The following is a 21,826-nucleotide window of genomic DNA, read 5'->3' as shown; positions in this document are numbered from 1 at the left end:
ACCCGTTTAATAAACGGGTCGTGTTCGTGTTTAACATGTGAACCCGTTTGACCTGTTTGACCCGTTTAGGTAATAAAAGTATTAAATTTTGTTATTATTGCTTAATTTTTGTTGTTGTAATTATATGTTTATTATTATATTTATGGTTGTAATTGTATTTTAATTTTAGATATATAGAAATTAATAATAGATTATTTAAATCATGTATGACCTATTAATCAAACAGGTTATTAGTATTAATTTTTACATGACTTATTAATTAAACAGGTTAAACGTGTCGGGTTGGGTCAACCTGTTTAATAAACAGGTCGGGTTAGGGTTGAAGATTCTTGACACGTTTACTAAACAGGTCGGGTTCGGGTCAACCCATATAGCAGAGTACTTATGGCTCGACACGACACGAACCCGACCCGCGAACACGAATTGACATCCCTACATGTAATGCCTTGGTTCTGTCTACCACTTCTATTTTTCTGTAAGTAGGGGTTTGTCCTCGGACCGCTTTACTGGAGACGATTCCTCCTTGGGTCGGATTATGATCTTTACACGTGGCGTTGATCTCGCCTCCAGCTCGAGCCCCCATCTTTTTCATTTATGAAGCATCCTTTGGCCGTTCGTGTTCCGTGCTTGACGCTTCGATGCGCGAGACGCGCCTTCATTAATGTCCTCGTGAATTAACACGAGTCCAACGGTCTATGACCCCCTTGGAATTTGGTAGCTTCATTATTAGCCCTGCTGATAACTCTCTTTTCGAATTTTGCGTGAATTAATTCTCACCAACCCTCATCCTCTATATAAGGCTTTCCGAGGGGATGGTTTCTCCATACTTCATGAACCTCCCAACACAAATAGAAAGAACACACCCTTTCAGCTCCCCAAGCCCCTTTAATAACCCTGCCGGAATTGTGACCGGAGTTGGCAGATATGGGGCGGCTTTGGGCGGGTGTGAGGACATCTGTGCCAAGAACCGTTATGGCAGTAGCCCCCACTGGCCTTCCGGTGCGGCAGAATCTAGGCGTAACCCCGATGGTGCCATACAAGGTGGCCCGGAGGGATATCGTTGAAGTACCTAATGTCTCTTCTCGGAGCGCACCCCCGACGAAGGAGACGTGCGAATTCATGTCATGGGCGGTGCTCGAGTGTTGCCGTCTCCAACGGCCAACGCTCGTGAGGATTGGAGAGAATCAAGGGAACATCACAGGGGAGGGTGTCCCAGAGCCCCTGCATCTGCTCCTCGCTTTGTTCAAGCTCCGCCGCTCCGAGAAAGGAGTTGTTGGTGGCCTTGAAACAAGCCAGTCTCGGCCCCTTTCCGCCCTTTTACTGTCAAGTTCTCCCATTCTCTTGGTGCCAATAAGGGAACGGGTTGACACTTCCCTCTAGCTAGTTCTAGGGCGGGTCCACCTGGGCCTCTGATTGTAGAACTAGCTGGTAGGAATAGTTGTAAAGCAAGCCTGCCTGAGCCTCTGATTGTAATCTGTAACTTTTTCTTTTTATGAAATAATATCAAGATTTCTCTTTTCGCTATCAAATCTTCTATTTTCTTGCAAAATTTTTTTTTTTTTTTACTTCGCCAACCTACTGTAAAACGACCACTTAGAACAATCGCCAGGTGCGCCGACGGCCAGCGCACTAATCCTTCCCATAGACGGCGCCAATTGTAGGGACTCAATTTGGATTGGACCCAGAGTATGAATGAGTTTTCAGCCCAACAAGCCCAAACAATAAATTTTTAGAGAGTGGATCGAAAGTTTAGGTGCTGGCCGGCGTTCCGGGAGCATGAACTCTCTTCTTTTATTAGAAAATACTTAGAACTATTTACAACTGGGGGATGCTCCTCGGACCATGGCCGAGGAGCCCTTTTTCTTCTTTTTTTTCTCTCCCCCCCCTTCTTATTTTACTCGCTCCTCTTTATATAGTCTTCATTGTCCTATCTCGTTCTTCCATCTGTTGATCATCCATTCGCCTTTCTTCTGACCGTCCGTTATATCAGAGGCCTTATCAACACTCAAGTGGTTCACACTGATCAATGTCGCCCTACTAAGGGGTTGCATCCCCATTAATGCGGCCAGAGGGGTTAGGTGAATGCATTAAGTGTGGAGGTGACAGATTGCTCTGGGCTTGTCCCTTCCCAAAATTATCCTTAGTATGCCGAGGACGAAGAGGTCCTCGGCGTGGATCCAAAAAAGAGTCTCTCTCTAATTTAGCCTTGGATGGTCATCCTTCCTCGGCGTGGGCCTTGCGCCTACTACACGATGGGTTGAGGCGATTAGGCCCACGGGCCCCACAGATAACATTAATAATGAAACTATCGTACACAAATTTCAAATATGAAAAACTCATAGAATGAAAATTTAAAACTTTATGTATTTGATTTTTTTTAATGGTAATATATTCAAGTTTTATTTTTATTAAATTTTGTTTAATTTAAGTTTCTCAATGACCAACCTAAAAAAAAAATTCCGAAACCACCACGGATGGACATTGATTTATGAAATATTTCTAGAAAATTTTTATAGAAAAAAAAATAATAATTTTGTTGACAGCTTTTTATATTTACTTTAAAATTAGTATTAAAATAGTTTATAAACAAATGTTTTAAGTCACCCATTAACCACCCATTTTAAAAAGGAACCAATCCAAAGGAATCAACCATCAAATTCAATTATCCTTTAATTTTGGGTAAACCGACAACCGGGGATAAAATTAAGAATTTCAAATTCAATTTAAACAAATATATTTTTTATGGGATAATTACAATAACACTTTGCCTACCCATGGTTCAAAACTTAACACTTTGCCCACCTGAGGTGCCTTCCGTTAGGGATCTGTTACCCACCTCTCTCTTTGCCGTTAGAAAAACACATTTTTAGAGAAAAACAAACATAACAAAGATAAAAAAGTTAGGGTTTTTTTTTTTATTGTTTGAGAATTTCTATGAGAACAAAACACAAATCAAGCTATTCTCTTGTCCAATGGGTTATTCAAACATGTATTAGTTTGAATATGTACTCTTAGCTGTTTCTTTGCCTAAAAAGCAATCTCATTTTTATCAAAACAGCACCCATATACTCAAAACCCACAAGCAAATAAGCAACACGTGCACAGAGCTACCAAACAACTTCGGTGCTATCTTTGGTGAGATCTAAACAACTTCGGTGCTGGACTGTCCCACTCCGTCATGGAATCAACTGTGACGATGGTTGTGCTCTTCAACTTCGCAAGCTGAAGATGATCACGATCATGATCATGATCTGGGTTGAGGAGCTGTAAGGAGAGCCGACCGTTGGATTCGCCGAGTTTGGGGTCGTCGGATTCGGTTTCGCCAGGTTGATTATTCAGGTGTTTTGCTACTGTGACAATGGTTGTGCTCTTCATCTTCGCAAGCTGAAGATGATCACGATCACGATCATGATCTGGGTTGAGGAGCTGCAAGGAGAGCCGACCGTCGGATTCGCTGAGTTGTGGGGTCGTCGGATTCGGATTCGGATTCAGGTGTTTGGCTACTATGGCTGGGATTTAGAGTGGGTTTAAAGTTGGAATTGGGGGTGGGTTTGCTACTATGGTTGGAATTAGGGGTGGGTTTGAAGTTGGAAGGGTCCTTTCCTTTCCTGGGTTAATGGTGTTTGGTTGTGCGGAAAAGGACTGAGAATTAGGAGAGGCACAAGCAGCACCTAGGGTCGCCACCACGCCACCAAACCCATGGCTGATCTACCACAATCCAAACCCACGGCTAGATTTCTCATTACCTCATTCTTTGGTTGTTAATTGCATATCTCTATCTCACTCTCTTTTGTTAATAACGTTGCTGGTTGTTTTGAGATTGTTGGTCTTCTTGTAAAAATTGGTTCACAATTTTGAGTTGTTATGAGATTGATATTAATATAGATCAAAAGTGATTTAATTGAGCCTTTGATCCGTGTGTTATTCATGTGTTTTGTTCTCATACAAGTTCTCAAGTAATAAAAAAAATCCTAACTTTTTGATCTTTTTTATGTTTGTTTTTTTTCTAAAAATGTGTTTTTCTAACGACAAAGGAAGAGGTGGGTAACAGATCCCTCACGGAAGGCACCTCAGGTGGGCAAAGTATTAAGTTTTGAACTACGGGTAAACAAAGTAAAAATGAGCCTAACCTCAGGTAAATTTACTATAATTACCCCTATTTTTTATTTGATAACCCAAACCGCATGATAGCTCCACAGTCAGCAGACTCAGCACACAGCCCAAACAGGCAACAATGAAATATCACCAACCAAACCGTCACGTTGGCGGCAGCGAAACCATATTTTTAAAATTGTTAAAAAAAAAAAAAAAAAAACCGCACGCAACTCAAATAGTCTTTATCCCCGTCGGTCGCCACATAAACACATCCAAAACCTCCCAATCCCATTGGAACACGTGTCCTTCCTGAACTTTTTTACCCACTGGCGTATTTTAGCGTCACGACAACTGTTGAATTGTATTCTCTCTGATCTATTTTGCTTTTTGTTTCTTCGAAATTGATCGGAGAGTTTTTTTCTTTTTTCTTTTTTTTTAGTTCTTTGGGTTTGTTTCTCAGGAAAGTTGTTGGATATCTCTCGTTGCTGGAATTTTTTTCGGCTAAGTGAATTTGAAGTTAGTCTGGTATGTCTGGTATAATAATCTGAGAATTTATTTATTTTAGCTTTTGTTGTTAATTTAAGTTCAATAGTATGAAGTTTGTTTACAGGACGTGTAAATTATTAGATTCTTTGAGATCTAGGTTTTTTGGTTTAGATTCTTCGAATATTGGTATTATATTATGGGTGCGGTTTGGATAAGCTGTCTTAAAACGATATTTTGGGTTTAAAATTTGCAAAAAGCTGCATGTTGTTGCGAAAGGAGTTTGAGTTTTAAAAACGCTCTTTTAAGCTCCACTTAACGAAACGGACCCTATGTAATAATCATTTTTCTGTTTACAAAAAATTAAAAAGGAAAATTGTACTTAATTAAGTCATATAGTACTATTAAATGAGCTACAAGGAACCAAACAGTACTAGTATTTAAATATTGGTACATTTAAATGAGTTAAAGAAACCAAATAGTACTACTATTTAGATGGATTTTTTTTTTTTTTTTGGGGCCATTTCCTGTATTTGCTTTTCTTTGCACTGAATTTTGAACTCTTTACATTGGCAGGTGCTATATGACTTGATTTTAGTGTCTGGACTGCATAATGGTATTTTGTTACTAGTGGCATTTGCACGAATTACACCTCGATCCAATAATGGCACCCGCTGCTGGTTCTATCCGATTGTCCTGTGAATTGGGGATATACGGTGGTCATAGATGTAGTAACCAACACACTGTACGTGATTATTATCCTATTAATTGTGTTTACTCGTGCCTAAGAATTTCTTTTTTCGGGCCTACAATGCTAAGCTTTTGTTTTTGTTTTGTTTTGATCACAGAGTGTGACAGGAAAGGATCGATTAAACTTAGTTAGCACCAATCTTTCATCGAATGGTTTGGTATGGTTTCTGTGGCTTCAGAATTTCATGCGACTTTTTTTTTGTTGTTTTGTGCATGACTGCATGTTTACTTATGTTGCTTTCAACATTGTTTCTCAAAGGACAAAGTTTTCTTCCAAACTTGATTGGAAAAATATCCTTCAACCCATTACGTGGTAGTTTAGAAGACCATCAATGTGTATTAAATCACATGACTGTTAAGTTGGTCATGTGACTTATTTAGTCCTTTCTCAAATGCTTGTTATGTGACCACCGCATATCCTTGGATGCGATGGTCGCTCTACAAATATAAGTGTTTGCGGGGTGTGGGGAGCAAGGATCGGGGTTCAAGTCTCTAGAAGGGAGCTTCACACACACATATACACTTAAATTAGGCTAGAGTAGAATTTCTATCTTGTATTAAAAAAAGAAGAAGAAGCTTGTTATGTGTTTTTGCATTCTTGTGTGTGGTTATCTATTCTTTATTCTGCATGCTAAGATCTCGACAGGTCCATGCTTATAGTTTAGCGGGCGAAGCCTGCAAGTGCAGGCATGTCTCTTTGTATGTGAGATGAAATAAAAAAGTTCTCATTTTTATAGAATCTGTACCTATGGAAAATTCTGTCTGTTGATGTCAGCGACAGGATGCCTGGAGTCTCCATCTCTTGAGCAGTGTGCGAGGTCCAATATGTCCCGTATCCCCCAGATGTAATGTTTTCTTGTGCCGTTCTGTTCTAGTACCTGGTGGAGGAAATGAGATTCCTCTTCTGAAATCTGCAACCGTGGTTTTGACAAGGTATATCAATTTTTGGTGTTTGTATTTTATCAATTTTTTTCTTTCTTTCTATTTCATAGCTCAGGTAACATGCTAATGTAGTTCCTAATATTATTTGTACTCTCAGAATATTAGAATTACCTGCAGTTTGTGATTGTCTGTTGGTGAATCTAGTTTCACTGGACTCATGGAAAGGTTGTGATTTAATAGCATCTCGTGAATGTCATTTTGACTCTTTAAGTGGATCAGCATCCTATGATGTCGCTTATTATGTTGTAGCTTCATGCACTTACTTTTGGGGTATTCCTTTTGTTGCTTGTTAACTGTTTAATTAAGGGGCCCAATTAGTTTTGGGGTTCAATCTCTCTCTCTCCTCCTTCTAGCTCCTCCCTCCCTTTGGACTGGGTAAATGGGGATTATATGAAGGGCATCAAATACATTGTTTAAGTTCACAAAATTATTGTCTATTATGCGAATAAGAGCTCCATTTATGGCCTAGGTTGATATCCTGCCTATACTTGCATCAGTAACATAGTGAACATATCTGAGAATGGTACTAATGGGATCGCTTTGGAGTTTTTTGTACCTTTACTTTCTATTTTGGGAGTTCTCAGGTAGCTAGGTGGTTGTGTGTGTGTTTTGATGTATTTGATAGACTAATGGTTCTATTGGCCTTAAATTACTTTTCAGTGGGGGAAAAAAGGTTTTGAATTGTTTTCTTATTTCTAAACCATTTGGCCTCTTCCATATAATTTGGCCTTATGGAAAGAATTCTTACTAAATATTCAGGAAAAAGATGTTTCAATCAGAAAATTTTCTTATCACTTTAAACCAATCACTATGCTATAGTGGGGGGGGGGGGGGGGGGGGGAACAAAAAAAAAAAAACTCCTTCTTTCTCCACTTTAGAAGGGGCAATGTTCCTGTCCTGTGTTGCTAAAAATTAGCCACATTCTTCTGCCATGGTCTTGTACTTTTTTTTCCTCTACAGTTTTCTAATTTATCTTGCAGGTCATATGATGTTTTACGTGGAAACCCTCATATACATAAATTGATTCCAGCAGTTGGTATCATTGCTTTTGCTGCTTGGGGTCTTGGACCACTCATGCGACTGGGCAGGATTGTATTTCTTAATGTATTTATTCTACTTTCCTTCTATCATGCTTTTTCTTAAACAGTGGCCAAATCCCTTAATGGATTAATTCTCTCCTTTATGACAATTTGCTGCAGAAAACTGATAGTAGCTGGAAGAAAAGTAGCACGCACTATGTTATGACTTCTTATCTTCAGCCTTTGCTGCTATGGACTGGGGCAATACTCATCTGCAGGTGCATGAATATTTTGCAAGTAATTTGAGTTAAACTGTCTTTCCAGAGCATCAATTTTCATTCACTCTATCTGTACTAATTACAGCCTTCTTGTTTTAGAGCATTGGATACTGTAGTCCTACCTTCAGAAGCCAGCCAGGCTGTTAAACAACGACTTCTGAATTTTGTACGATCACTATCAACGGTGCTAGCATTTGCCTATTGTTTTTCATGGTGAGTGTGGTGCTATGGTGTCTCTTAATGCACGCCTCTGTGTGTGTGTGGAGATTCACTGGTTTTCTAGAATATTCTACTTTGATCTGTTGTCATTGTTTATAATCGGTTTGATCTATTGTCATTGTGGTTGATCTTTGCTGTTGATTGTTCAGTTATTCCATATGTCGCATCTGGTAGTGTGGTTTGAATTATGATTCTTTTTGGACATTATCTTTTCCTTTGCAGCTTGATTCAACAAGCACAAAAATTCTTTATGGAGACAAATGAATCCAGTGATGCAAGAAATGTATGCTTCTGTTAATTTTTCATCATGTGAATTTCTTCATTTCCTTATCATGTTTCCTTGATGCATATTGGTTTGCTGCAATATTTATTTTGGGAAAGTGAACGTAGCATCATGGCATACTCCCCCACATTTTTACTTTTTACTTATTTTGTCTGATTTTATTTTTTATTTTTTTGGTTCAAGTGTTCAGGAAATGATTTACCTCTTTTGAGAGAATAATTTGAGAGCAAATACAAAATCTCATTTTATAATATTTGATTCTTTCTTTGGCAGATGGGCTTCAATTTTGCTGGGAAAGCAGTTTATACTGCAGTTTGGGTTGCTGCTGTTTCTTTGTTCATGGAGTTGTTAGGTTTCTCTACCCAAAAGTGGCTAACTGCTGGTGGTCTTGGTACAGTATTGCTTACCCTTGCTGGCCGTGAGGTACCACCACATTTTCTTTTCATATAGTCTATTGAAGTCATTGCAGTTTTTATGTTTGTAGCATGCCCTGCATCATCCTTGTATATATGTTCAAAAATTGCTACCAGTCAATGTTTTCCTTAAGCCTTTTGTTGTCAAGATAAACATCATTTAAAACAAAACTTGATTCATATTCTTTATGGGTTCAGATATTTACCAATTTCCTTTCAAGTGTAATGATTCACGCAACACGGCCATTTGTTATAAATGAATGGATTCAAACAAAGATTGAAGGCTATGAAGTTTCTGGAACAGTAGAGGTTTGTATTAACTGTCTTTTTACTAAATTCTCTAAGAAAGGGAATTTGCATGAGCAGCAAATATATATATATATATATTCACAATTTACAGCTTTTCTTCTATTTTATTTAACCTCTAAATAAATATATATTTTATTTTTCCAACTATTTTTCCAGCATGTTGGCTGGTGGTCTCCAACAATTATAAGAGGTGATGATCGTGAAGCAGTTCACATTCCAAACCACAAGTTCACTGTTAATGTTGTGAGGAACCTTAGCCAGAAGACGCATTGGCGCATCAAGAACTATCTAGCCATCAGTCACTTGGATGTCAACAAGATCAATGTTAGAAGCAATCTTGGTTTATCTGTGCCATTATACTTGTGTAACTAGGGACTTTCTGTTGGTTCTATCACCTGTTATGAGCAATTTGGCTGTCTCTTTTCTGTGTGCAGATTATTGTAGCCGATATGCGTAAGGTTTTGGCCAAAAATCCGCAAGTAGAGCAGCAAAAGTTGCACAGAAGAGTTTTCCTGGAAAGCGTCAATACAGAAAATCAGGCTCTTATGGTAAGGGCCTTGTCTTGACCTTTTAGTTTAGTTTTTGTTTTTGTTTTTTAAATTTCTTTTAAGCAATAAATTTTTTTAATGTTTTTTATTGTATGATTTTTCATTTCTTGAGAACGTTTCAATGATGTATTCACAGGTTGTATCTTTTTTTATTATTATTTTTTATTTTAATTATAAATTTTACTGCTTGTAGAAAGAAGACATAAAAACACATTATGAGAATGAAGTGTTTTAATTGTGTCAACAATTTCGACTTAAGTTTCAGTTTAATCATCTCAACTCCTTGAGGGTTACATTCCACCTTTGAAAATAGTGTTTGCTGACAGGCCAGTAAACATCTATTCAATTGCTTCATGTAAGACAACTTTTTTTAGCTTACAGAAGTTTTAAAAAAGGTTTATATCCTATATAGCATCCGGTGGGCCCTCTTCCCCACGATTTGAGTTCATCTTTTTCTTGCTTCTATCCCATTTATATAATCAGAAGATATACACTCTGCTATAGTGCCTTTCTTCGAGTGGATGATGGTTAATAATGACTTGGTTTTATTACAAGTGTTAACACCTATCCATTGGGCAATGTTGTTGCAGATTTTGGTTTCTTGCTTTGCGAAAACCTCTCATTTTGAAGAGTACCTCCGTGTCAAGGTATGACTGTTACTAAATGCTTCATGCAATTGTGGTGCATCTTGTGCAAAGTAATGGAATAATTATGATTATATCTCTAGAAGTCTAGCTGGGAAATTGTATGGGAATATTTTTAAACCTCTCATTTTGGTTTTTTGATTATATCTTTAAACTCAATTAGCTGGAATATTTTTTCTAGTAATTTTCCATGCTGTATTTTGTCATTAGCTTGAAGTTGACCTCGTTAATGATAAATTAATGCAATTAAACAGGAAGCAATACTCTTGGATCTTCTCAGAGTTATCAGTCATCATAAAGCACGGCTTGCCACACCCATCCGCACAGTTCAGAAAATATACAGTGATGCTGACTTGGAAAATATTCCATTTGCTGACACAATTTTTAGTCGTTCAAGAGCAGCTACTAACCGTCCCTTCCTACTCATTGAACCACCCTCTTATAGAATCAGTAGTGATGATAAAAGTAAGACTTCAGCTCGTCCCACGCATAATGGTGAAAATGATGGCAAGGTTGAAGCAGTGTCAACACCTGACTCTAAGGCAGAGACCAAGGCTGGATTAGTATCAAGTCTTGACCCCAAAACAGATCATAAGTCTGAGGCAATATCAGCCTCAGATGGAAGCTCAAACTTCAAGGCTTCAGCAATGCAGATATCTGACACCCAAACTGGGTATCCAGTGTCTAAAAGTTCGGTCCAAAACAACTCTGAAATGCTGCAGCTCAAGAATGAAAACAGAGGAGATGCAGGGAAGGAGACAGCAGAATTGAATTCCAAAGATGTAAACCCACTTGAATCAATGGCTGAGAAATCATTAGCTACTTCCCAGGAAGCTGGCTGTGAGAAAATGGATATTTCTACTGCCACTTCACAAGTAAAGTTGGATGGTGGGAGGGCTACTACATCGCCATCAACTGCAAGGCCTCCCTTAGAAGAAAATATTGTTCTTGGTGTGGCTTTGGAGGGGTCAAAACGAACGCTTCCAATCGAGGAAAAAGTGGCTCCATCTCCTTTGCTTGCTGAATCAAAAGAATTGACTGCTTGTAGGAATGGGAGTGAATCTCCTCTCGTTAGCAAGGATAAGAAAGACCGTCAAAGTACAGCGTTTCCTAGTGGATCACAAAGTGATTAGCTGCATCAGAGAGGTGATAATTGCTGATGCAGACATCTATGCTACTATTGATTCAAGTTGTACAAGTGTATGCAGCTGAATTTTTAAAAGCTGCATTACATGATGTATGATTGTAAATAATTTTCAAATCAATTAGGCACATTCATGCCCAAATTCATCCACCACAGCCCATCTTGGGGTGGGGGTGCAGTGTGGTGAAGGATGGGCCAATTATCAGTTGCAGACATGAAGATTTGCCATTGCTGTAGATTAAAGACTCGTAAAATAGTGTACGTATTTGTTTTTCATCGTTTTTGCAAGTCTTATATTGCAATTCGTCAAGAGGGCTCAAGTCCCATTAAAAGTACATCCTCTTTAGGGCAGCCTTGTAGAGGAATTGCTTGCATAGTCTCTGGAGCAATTCATGGATAACAAGGGGATCGATCGGGCATGCCCTGGGAACTGCACCTCTTATTTATTTATTTAATTATTATTAACTGGTTGCAAACTCACACGATGAGTAGAAAATATAATATATTTATTTTATAAAAATATAATGTAAAATTTATAAGTTAAATGGTGCAATGTGCACGTGTTATTTAAAAGTGTATATATATAATTAAATAAAAAAATTAAATTACATAATTATATATATATATATAAAATGGAGAAGATGTTATTAAAATGGCTTAAAAAAAACCATAATTGATTGACTAATTTGAACACATTCAAGAATTTTTTTTTTTTTAATAAAAAATTATACACCCTCATTCCATTAATCTTAATGTAATACATTAAGTTTAATTATTATATAAGTTTAGAATTGTAGCATTTTTTTTTCTTTTCTTTTCAAATATGAATATTAATACCTATATTATTAAAACTTTAATTTTAAAGTAATCTATTTTATCATTTTTATTGCTTTTTTAAGGTTCATATCTCTAATTACTAATATCTATTTTGTTTGTATGGTGTATGGCTAAAATAGAATTAAATTTCATACTTTTTAGCACAAAAATTAATTTTTTTTTTTTAAATTGAACCCAAAATTGAAAAAGCAACCTAAAAAAGAATCAATTTAAAGCTTAGTTCAAAATGGACCGAATAGATCGAAGTGGATCAATTAGACGAAAGTGGACAACAATGGACTGAGGTAGACCAAATGAATCAAATAAACCAAAATGGACCAAATTGGCCCCAATAGACCTAAATGCAACACTAATATGGTTTAATAGGAGCATAGCAACAATAGATGTTTTATGCATGTTTGTGTCTTTCGATTTCACAGCATAAGCAGAAAAGATGGAAGATTGGTTCAGACCCACAGAGAGAGAGAGAGAGAGAGAGAGAGAGAGAGAACACTCAGTTTATTGACTGGCAATGAGAGGTGAAACCTTAAATAGTACAAGCTCAAGTGAAATCCACATCTATACATAATGAGAAAACTGATGTCACAAATATTTTTGATACACAAGGCGCAAACAGATAAAAGTGCTTAGCAATCATAACATACAGAAAGTCGAGTCAAAAGCTGTGAGAATGGGTTCAATTAAGTTTGACACATGCAATCAGGAGCAGGATAAGTATGTATCGATTGCTTCTCCTTTCTTAACCTGATCTGCCCTTGTCTATTTTTATGTCCTTCAAGAACTGCCCGTTGGAACTCTGACCACTCCATGCTTTTATTCAGAAAGAGCTGGCCCAAGAGTGCCGTGTTTGGTCTTATAGTCTTCAAGTTCATGTAAGCTCGATGTCCCACCTGTTGATAAAAGTAAAATTCTATTTGATCCATAATTTTGATACGTGGACAGAAGAATTAAATGTTTCAATTTCATAGAATTAAAAGTAAGACTTCAGCTCGTCCCACACACAATGGTGAAAACGATGGCAAGGTTGAAGCAGTGTCAACACCTGACTCTAAAGCAGATACCAAGGCTGGATCAGTATCAAGTCTTGACCCCAAAACAGATCATAAGTCTGAAGTGGCTCCATCTCCTTCGCTTGCTGTGTCAAAAGAATTGACTGCTTGCAGGAATGGGAGTGAATCTCCTCTCGTTAGCAAGGATAAGAAAGACGGTCAAAGTACAGCATTTCCTAGTGGACCACAAAGTGATTAGCTGCATCAGAAAGGTGATAATTGCTGATGTGATCATCTATGCTCCTATTGATTCAAGTTGTACAAGTGTATGCAGCTGAGTTTTTAAAAGCTGCATTACATGATGTATGATTGTAAATAATTTTCAAGTCAATTAGGCACATTCTGTGGTGGTTCAGTAGGGTAAAGGATGGGCCAATTGTCAGTTGCAGACATGAAGATTTGCCATTGCTGTAGATTAAAGACTCGAAAAATAGTGTACGCATTGTTTCTCATCATTGAATGTATTTTTGCAAGTCTTATATTGCAATTCGTCAAGAGGGCTTTAGTCCTGTCGTTGTAGAGGAATTACTTGCATAACAAGGGGATCGGGCATGGCCTATGCAACGTACCACTGTACCTCATATTTATTTATTTATTTTATTATTATTTACTAGTTACAAACTCATACAATGCATAAGAAAGGTAATATATTTATATCTCATATTGTGTGTTAGTGCTCCTTATATCCCATCTTCATCTCAAACAGTCAACCTAACTTAAGTGATTGGGAGTATGGGGTTCTACCCAAGAGTGATTAAGGTGTTACTATGGTTATGCCTAGATAGGGAAGTCATACTGATCGCTCTCCTAACCATTTTTTTAACAATATATATAAAATAAAAAGATTTAAATTACATAATTATAATATTGTTTATATAACTGGAGAAGATGTTATTAAAATGATTTTTTTTTATAAGCCATAATTGATTGACTAATTTGAACATATCCAAGACTTTTTTAAAAAATAAAAAATAAATGTACACCCCCATATCCAAGAATTTTTTTTAAATATATTTAAATGTACATCCTCATTCCATGGAACACATATAACATGTTACATTAAGTTTAAATATTATATAAGTTTAGAATTGTAGCTTTTTTTTTTTTTTCCTTTCCAAATATAAGTATAGTGCCTATATTAATGAAATTTAAATTTTAAAGTAGTCTTGGGAATACTTGTCATTTTTATTGCATTTTTAAGATTCATGTCTCTAATAACTAATGCCTATTTTGTTTGTATAAAATATTGCCCAAATAAAATAAAATTTCAAACTTTTCAGCCCAAAATTTAAAATGCAACTTACAAAAAGAATCAATGTAAGGCCTAGTTGAAAATGGACTGAATAGATTGAAGTGAACAAATTAGACCCAAGTGGACAGCAATGGACTAAAATAGACCAAATAGACCAAAGTGGCCCGAATGGACCTAAATGCAATGCTAATACGGCTTAATAATGAGTAATGTATTTCGTAATTATATTTTTATTTATTATAGGAACAATCATAAATGTAATATAGGAACAATCCAAAACACCAAAAAAACGTAAACTAAAAAAAATTAATAAAACTTAACAATGATTAATTGAACCAATATTAGGATAAAATTTTGTTTTTGATAATCTATTAAGGTTATTTTCTTTGTAGAAATTATAATTTCAATCACCCAAAACATATTATTAAATAAACAATTATTAGCAAAATCTAAGAATTAAATTTCTATACAAGCATTGTTATAAAATAATAATAATTAAAATAAAATTGCAAAAGTTAAAATTTGTCACCCGTCTAATTATTTTCGTTTGGCTAACTTTTGCTTTCTTTAAATGAAAGGCATTATAGAGTACTTCCAATACAACTATTAAGAGTACTTTGTCCACCACAAAGGATTAGAAAATAAACAAAAATTAGTAAAGTCTTATAGTTTAACATCTAAATTGAGCACTATAAAAAATCATACTATGTAACAAAATAAATACCAAATTATCCAAATCATGCTATGTAATAGAATAATATTATATTTTTATATGCTATATTTAATTCTTTAGAATGCAATAGGATAACATTTAACAATCAAAGAGAATCAAAAATAAAAACAACAACAACAATTTTAAAAAAAAAACTAAATCGCATTAACCCAAAATAGAGTTTCAAAGAATATAAAAAATTATCAACCTAAAGTAAAGATGCAAGAAAAAAAAAAAATTCACCAAAAAATTTAGAGAGAGAAAGGGAGGGAGAGAGAGAGAGAACCATTTTTTTGTGAGAGAAAACTATTCATAGAATAAAAGAGATAGTGACAAATTTATAGTAAGAGAGTGTGAATAAGAAGAGACAAACATAAAGGAAGATCAAGGGAAAAATGAAAAATGATATTATTATAGAGGGTAATGGGGAGATGAAAAGATAAGGGAAAGAGAAAGATTGAAGAAGTAATGAGGAGATGAAATGGTAAGGGACAGAGAAAGGTTAGAGAAGTGTAAATATTAAAAAAAAAATGTTAAAAAAATTATAGGAAAATTGGAAAGAAAAAAAAATAATGACGTAGAGATGTAGCTTAACTGGAGCATAACAACCATAAATACTACGCTTCAACTTTTAGATATATATATATATATATATAGATATAGATGTGTAGTTTTAAATATTATACATATAAGTTACACATGCACCTCAATCTCTAGTAGGGATGGAAATTTTTGCCCGACCCGCGGATACCGGCCTGGCTCGGCCCTAATGGATCGTTTAAAAAAAAAAAAAAAAACCCGAAGCGGGTCCAGTTCGAGTCCAGGTTTTTACAAAAACCCGACCTGAACTTGGACTCGACCCGAACCGGTTATATATATGTGTATAATTACTATAATAACCTCTTATATATATATATATATTGTTATAACCCTAACTCAAATGCCTCACCTCACACACAATCTCTTCAGACTTCAGAGCCCCTCTCATTTCTCCCTTCAACTCACTCTCCTCTCCCACTCTCACTCACTCTCCTCTCATGTCTCTCGCCGTCAGCCTCTCTCATGCTCTCATGTGTCACGCCGTTAGCCTCTCTCATGCTCTCAGCCTCTCGGTCTCACTTTCTTTGCCGAAGAAGATGAAGACGAAATCTTAAGATTCTCGCCACAAAGATTCTTGGTCTCACTCTCTCATGCTCTCATGTTCTTCTTCCATTTTTTCTTTATTTGATTAGTGGGTTTGGGGATTTAGATTCTCTTTGTTTAACCTGTGGGTTTGGGGATTTAGATTTTGTTGTTAAGATTTGATGTTCCTTGCATGTACTTATTTTAGATTTTGATTTCAAATGTATTTGGTTTCTGTGAATAGTTTGATTTCAAATGTATTTGGTTTTTGTGAATAGGAAATTTGAATGGGTATGGTGGATTTGATTTGAGATTCATTTGGATTTGTTGTTTGTGCTACACTGCTGCTATGATTCTTTTTTCTCAGGAAATTTTTTTTTTAATTGATTGGGCTTCAATTTTTTTTTGGTTGGGCCACGAATTAGGCCTAATCCCTTAACGGGCCCATGGGGCCCCGCAGAGGCGGGTCCGGGCCTCGAGAAAAAAACCCGCTTAGTAAACAGGCCAGTTCCAAGCCACGGGTCTTGGTTCACGGGTCGGGTCTGGATATGGAAAAATCTGGCCCGAATTCGACCCGTTTCCATTCCTAATCTCTAGCTTATTATTATGGGAAATAAAAGTGTTTGTTGAGCCCATTGGCAACAATATTCAATTGAATCAAGAAGCCAAACTTCTTTATGTACAAATTTGGGCCTCATACATTCCCTTTTATGTATGTTCGTGTCCTTCGATTTCGCAGCATAAGCAGAAAAGATGGAAGATTGGTTCAGACCAAGAGAGAGAGAGAGAACACTTAGTTTATTGACTGGCAAGGAGAGGTGAACCCTTAAATAGTATAAGCTCAAGTGAAATCAACGTCTATACATAATGAGGAAACCGATATCACAAATATTTTTGATACACAAGCCGCAAACAGATAAAAGTGCTTGGCAATCATAACATACAGAAAGTCGAGTCAAAATCTGTGAGATTGGATTCAATTAAGCTTGACACATGCAATCAGGAGCAGGATAGGTATATATGGATTGCTTCTCCTTTCTTAACCTGATCTGCCCTTGTCTATTTTTATGCCCATCAAGAACTGCCCGTTGGAACTCTGACCATTCCATGCTTTTATTCAGGAAGAGCTGGCCCAAGAGTGCCATGTTTGGTCTTATAGTCTTCAAGTTCATGTAAGCTCGATGTCCCACCTGTTGATAAAAGTAAAATTTCATTTGATCCAGAATTTTGATATGTGGACAGAAGAATTAAATGTTTCAATTTCATAGAATAAGTAACTATATATATATATATATATATGAAATTACACTTTACCTCTCTAAATTATATAACTTGCTTAACTATATATGTAACTTTACATTTATTTTATAACATATAACAGGCTTTTGTGCCATTACACTAACCCTTTATCCCATTGGTCTTACCATGACATGTGGCCAACCAAAAAAGTCATGATTTGATGATTTTGATAATCTTGTCTTACCACAGTCTTTGTGAAGGCAATTTCACAAAAATTTCTGGATATACTTACCAAAGCATTATGCATGTTGCCAGGAGAAGCAGAAATGAAGATGTTGCTCTGCATGCTCACATAGTAGTCAACTGCTGCTAATAAAGAAGCTTTGCCTTCAACCTTGGCCCTTTCCTCTACAGAGGCAAGGCTCTTCTTATCTTCCATTAGTGGAAATAACTTGCGCAAAGTTGAGATCCTTGCCTCTCCACCATAAACCTGATTTTTAAAATAAAAATAAAAATCATTGATCCAGGTCTCAAGTCCTAACAGAAGACACCTGTTACGACTATTGAATGAGAAATCTCTAACAGACATAAAAACCACTTAGTTGTCAAATGATTGCACTCAATGAAAAAGTCATGAAAAACCTTGTGGGAAGCAAGATAAAGGCGGGTATTATTGTCAAAGCCCAAAGCTGCTAGAAGCAATCCAATCTCTTCTGGAGTCAATGGGCAACGTCCCTGATTCCGCAACTCCTCATCAGTGAACTGAGAGTTTAGGACCCTTCCTTGCCAAAGCACCTGCCGGTATTTTGCAAGAGCCAGTTTCTCAGCTTTACCCCCACCAAAATCACAAGCTGAATGAGCAGCCATATCCTGCTTGAGGACAAGTCAGCATTAAGAACACCAGGAATTACCTAATACATTAAACTGAATAACAAGTAAAAAGGTTATTCTTTTACCCTGCCCCAAAAATTCACAACTTATTCATGTAATGCTAAAATAGTCATGTGAGATGGTCATAGAAAGATGGCGCTGTTAGGAATCCATTCTGGGGGTCATTATTGGAATTGGATCCACTACCACTTCCCGAGACTAAAATCTAAATACTTTCTTTTTAAAAGTATATAATCCGTTAAAAGTGCAAGGGGGCGCATACTATGTACATGGTAAGTCTATAAGAGATACGCCATAAAATCTAAATATCTATCCCAGAAACTTTCATTGGTAAACCTGCTCCAGCACTAGCCTTTTATAATACATAGTATTTATGGTCCACAGGAAAAGCATTAAGATTTCTACAAAACAAAATAAGGGAAGCCCCAAGTATCACCTTAAGATATCAGTCCATAAAAAAATAAAATAAAAAACACACCATAAATGGTTCCTTATTAAAGCAGATAAGTATATACCTTATCAAAGCGAAGATGTAATACAACAAATTTCCCAGCGTTCTGTTTTCCGATCTGATCTCTTCCCAGCAGTAGGTACTTAGTCTGTGCTGCTTGGTTTTTGTTGGGAGAGGAACGGAGGCGATTGACAAGGGTGTCTCCCAATGCTCTGATATGCGGAACAAAAGCTAGTGCTTGAAAGTTGACTTTACAACGTAGACGCTGAAGGTTTGCAGGCAAGTTTTCAAAAGTCAATCGATGAGAGAATGGAGCAATAGCAGCAATTCCATAACTGCATCAATGAAAAACTTTCTACGTAAACAATAGATATATTTTGAACATTGATAAGATTTTTTTTTCCTTCTCTTTGATAAGTAAAATTTGGCTAAATGCTACTGAATAGCCATTATATCATCAAATTTTGGCATTAAGATTTCAAATCATTAACTATATTAAGAAACAGTTGGCTCCACAGGATAAGATAGGAACACTTCATGATTATCTTAATTCACTACTTCAGTGTGTCTATTCTACACATCTTATCTGAGTAGCTTGTTTTTCAAAACAACATTCCCAGAAACTTAGATCCTTCATGCCGTCCCCCTATTGCGACCACCTCTCCATTGTAAAGATGTTTTCCATGTTTTTTTAAAAACCACATCTATCATGGACCAATAGAAAAAGAAGTGACAGTCAAATGCCTACCCTAGAGAATACTAAGTCCCCAAACAATACCAGGAATCCAAATTAACTGCAAAAAAAGGAAGGACTCTAACGGACAAGAGCAACATAGAATCAACTAATCATAAAATCATCAACAATGAAAAAAGGATTTAGTCTAAAGTATCTAGCAAGAATTCTTAAGCCCAAAAAATAAGATCCAGTTATTCACTGACCTCTCCAATACAGGCAAGACATTTTCCAGATACCAGTTAGCTGTAGCATGAACAGGAGCTGTTTTGATTCTAGTACCTCGAATGCCTGTACCATAATACTCCCTTGTGCTCCAAGAATACTCACTAGGTAGATCTTTCACTATAGAAACTTCATCACGCAGTACATCAATAAAATGATCAACATCAAATATTTCTGTGAATGAACTGCCAAATCATACACAGATATTATAAATAACTTATTTTCTAATTAAAAAATAAAATAAAATGCAGGTAATGTAACAAGTATAAACTACCTTGAATCTTGCCATACAGGATTCACTTCTAGATGTGGAATAACCAGGGTTGCATTCAAAATTTTAGCAACAGCAACTGCATCACATATCTTCAAAGAAACAAGGAAAACACTGAAGTTAAATAGAAATATACTATACACGCAAACTGTTAGCTACAGTTGCTACAACAAATAACATTTACTGTATAAATTTTCTTTCCCATTCTCTCCCAAATGCATTTCCACAGCATATTCTTGGTCACTTACCCCCATTTTCTGCTGGTTCAATCCTCCATCAAGGAACACCTGGATATACCCCCTAGATTTTTCCGGCACTGCCACATGACATTAAATGTGTGAGCTAACACAAGAAAACATTCTCAACAACAACAACAACAAGCCTTAGTCCCAAAACATTGGAGTCAGCTATGGATCATCAACAAATTAATCAAGGTCGGCCAAATGTATTCTTTTCCGACATTCTATCCTACCAAAAATCATACTCAATGTAAGAAACCTTCTAGTCACCCCAAATATTGAAATCACATTATCTCCAAGATTACCTACCCAACACTTCCATCTCAAATACAAGAGCTAGTAATAAACAAACCATTATATGCTCTAATTTCGGCACTCACATGGTACTTTTGTAGTCTCGGCACACGGCTTCCATCCTTGGTTAGCCAAGGGAGACCAGAGTCTACTCTGCTGTTGAACTGACTGAAACAACAATAACAACAACAACAACAACAAGAAAAATCTTAGAGGGAACAAAAATATATATATTAAAAAAAAAAAAAACAATAAGTTTAGACACACAATTTTTCATAACCGTTGAGACAGCATGTTATGATTGGTGCTAATAAAAGCAGTAACAATAATGGATTCATGAGAAAATGATATTTCTCTGATCGCAACTTGTCACGTGTTATGAAAAACATTGTAAGAATTTAGCTTCCCTAGCATTACTAATAAAAAAAACTAAAAAAGGAAACATAAATAATAAGTCTAGTGACACAAGAATTTACAACTTCTTTTATGTATATAGTAAAAGTGGTGTCAGTGTTGGGACTCATGTCCATACGAAAAAGATATTGCTCCAATCACAACTTTTCAATTCAGTTATGAAAAACATAATTCACAGTCCCTAGCATAACTAACAACAAAATTAAAAGGAAACAAAAACAAAGTGACACAAATTTTACAAGTTTATTTTTTTCACATGGCATGTTATATATATATATATATATACAATAAAAAGCCAGACATGTGCCTAACGTTGCACCAATCACAACTTGCCACGTCAACCAGCTGTGAAATTTTGTGAGCCCCAAGTAAGAAGTGCTCGGTTAAGTTAAGTTAACACCTACTCACAGTTTGTCGCTGTAAAGCTCCGCGTAGTAAAGCCATGTGTCTAGGTTTTGGAGCATTCCATTCCTGCACTTCAATAAAACCACAATGAGAATGTTCTACAACAACTTTTTCTCCAAAACCAAAAATAAATTCTTCATAGAAATCATGAAAACTAAATCACAGCGAAATTACAGAGAACATGGAAGGAGAGGCACGGCCCAGTGGGCCGAACAGATTGGGAAGGAGAAGCGGCAAGAGGAGCAAGAAAAGCCCAGCAATAGTGTGGCTCTGGGAATGGGACCCACTGAAATTGAGCTTCATGGTTGAGAGAGCTGAGAATTGAAACTCTTAAAACCCTAGAATTGAAACTCCAAACTGAGAGTGGAAAAGCTTGGGAGAAGAGAGAGCGAAGCCATTTTCGTGTTTTTTATTTGATTTTTGATGAGGAGAGGAGAGGAGGTGGTGGAAGTTGGAACTTGGTGACAAATGTGAAATAGCAAATCTCGAGGTGTCTGTGTAATGGAATCCCAACACGAATCGAGTGGACTCTGTAGTAATAAACACTAATAAAGTGGGTAAATAT

General features: G+C 36.4%; 2 protein-coding genes across 5 annotated transcripts; one reads left to right on the top strand and one right to left on the bottom strand.

Moving 5' to 3' along the window:
* The first annotated feature begins 4,332 nt into the window (after positions 1–4,332).
* Positions 4,333–11,403, top strand: LOC112013069 (mechanosensitive ion channel protein 3, chloroplastic). 4 transcript variants are annotated; one of them, XM_065778068.1, is made up of 15 exons: positions 4,333–4,456; positions 4,556–4,620; positions 5,155–5,323; positions 5,427–5,486; positions 6,104–6,261; positions 7,251–7,374; positions 7,470–7,567; positions 7,667–7,780; positions 8,009–8,069; positions 8,343–8,492; positions 8,681–8,791; positions 8,948–9,115; positions 9,226–9,339; positions 9,930–9,986; positions 10,238–11,403. In XM_065778068.1, the coding sequence occupies exons 3-15, from the start codon at positions 5,243–5,245 to the stop codon at positions 11,114–11,116; spliced, it is 2,175 nt and encodes a 724-aa protein (XP_065634140.1). In that variant the 5' UTR covers positions 4,333–4,456; positions 4,556–4,620; positions 5,155–5,242; the 3' UTR covers positions 11,117–11,403. The 4 variants fall into 4 exon arrangements, with proteins under 4 accessions (XP_065634140.1, XP_023901227.1, XP_023901226.1 ...); XM_024045459.2 differs by lacking the exon at positions 4,333–4,456 and having other exon boundaries at positions 4,463–4,620; positions 6,110–6,261; XM_024045458.2 differs by lacking the exon at positions 4,333–4,456 and having other exon boundaries at positions 4,463–4,620.
* A 5,477-nt stretch (positions 11,404–16,880) lies between these two features.
* Positions 16,881–21,826, bottom strand: LOC112013066 (O-fucosyltransferase 31). Its single transcript, XM_024045456.2, has 10 exons — positions 21,436–21,826; positions 21,265–21,327; positions 20,529–20,610; positions 20,158–20,225; positions 19,913–20,001; positions 19,620–19,823; positions 18,745–19,015; positions 17,981–18,208; positions 17,631–17,828; positions 16,881–17,289 (listed from the first exon to the last, which is right to left on the bottom strand). The coding sequence occupies exons 1-10, from the start codon at positions 21,562–21,564 to the stop codon at positions 17,080–17,082; spliced, it is 1,542 nt and encodes a 513-aa protein (XP_023901224.1). The 5' UTR covers positions 21,565–21,826; the 3' UTR covers positions 16,881–17,079.

The sequence above is a fragment of the Quercus suber genome, unplaced genomic scaffold (assembly GCF_002906115.3).
Source record: "Quercus suber isolate HL8 unplaced genomic scaffold, Cork oak 2.0 scaffold_172, whole genome shotgun sequence".
In the NCBI taxonomy this organism is placed as follows: Eukaryota; Viridiplantae; Streptophyta; class Magnoliopsida; order Fagales; family Fagaceae; genus Quercus; species Quercus suber.
Note: the sequence above shows the minus strand (reverse complement) of the source record. Positions and strands in the feature narration are given on the sequence as shown.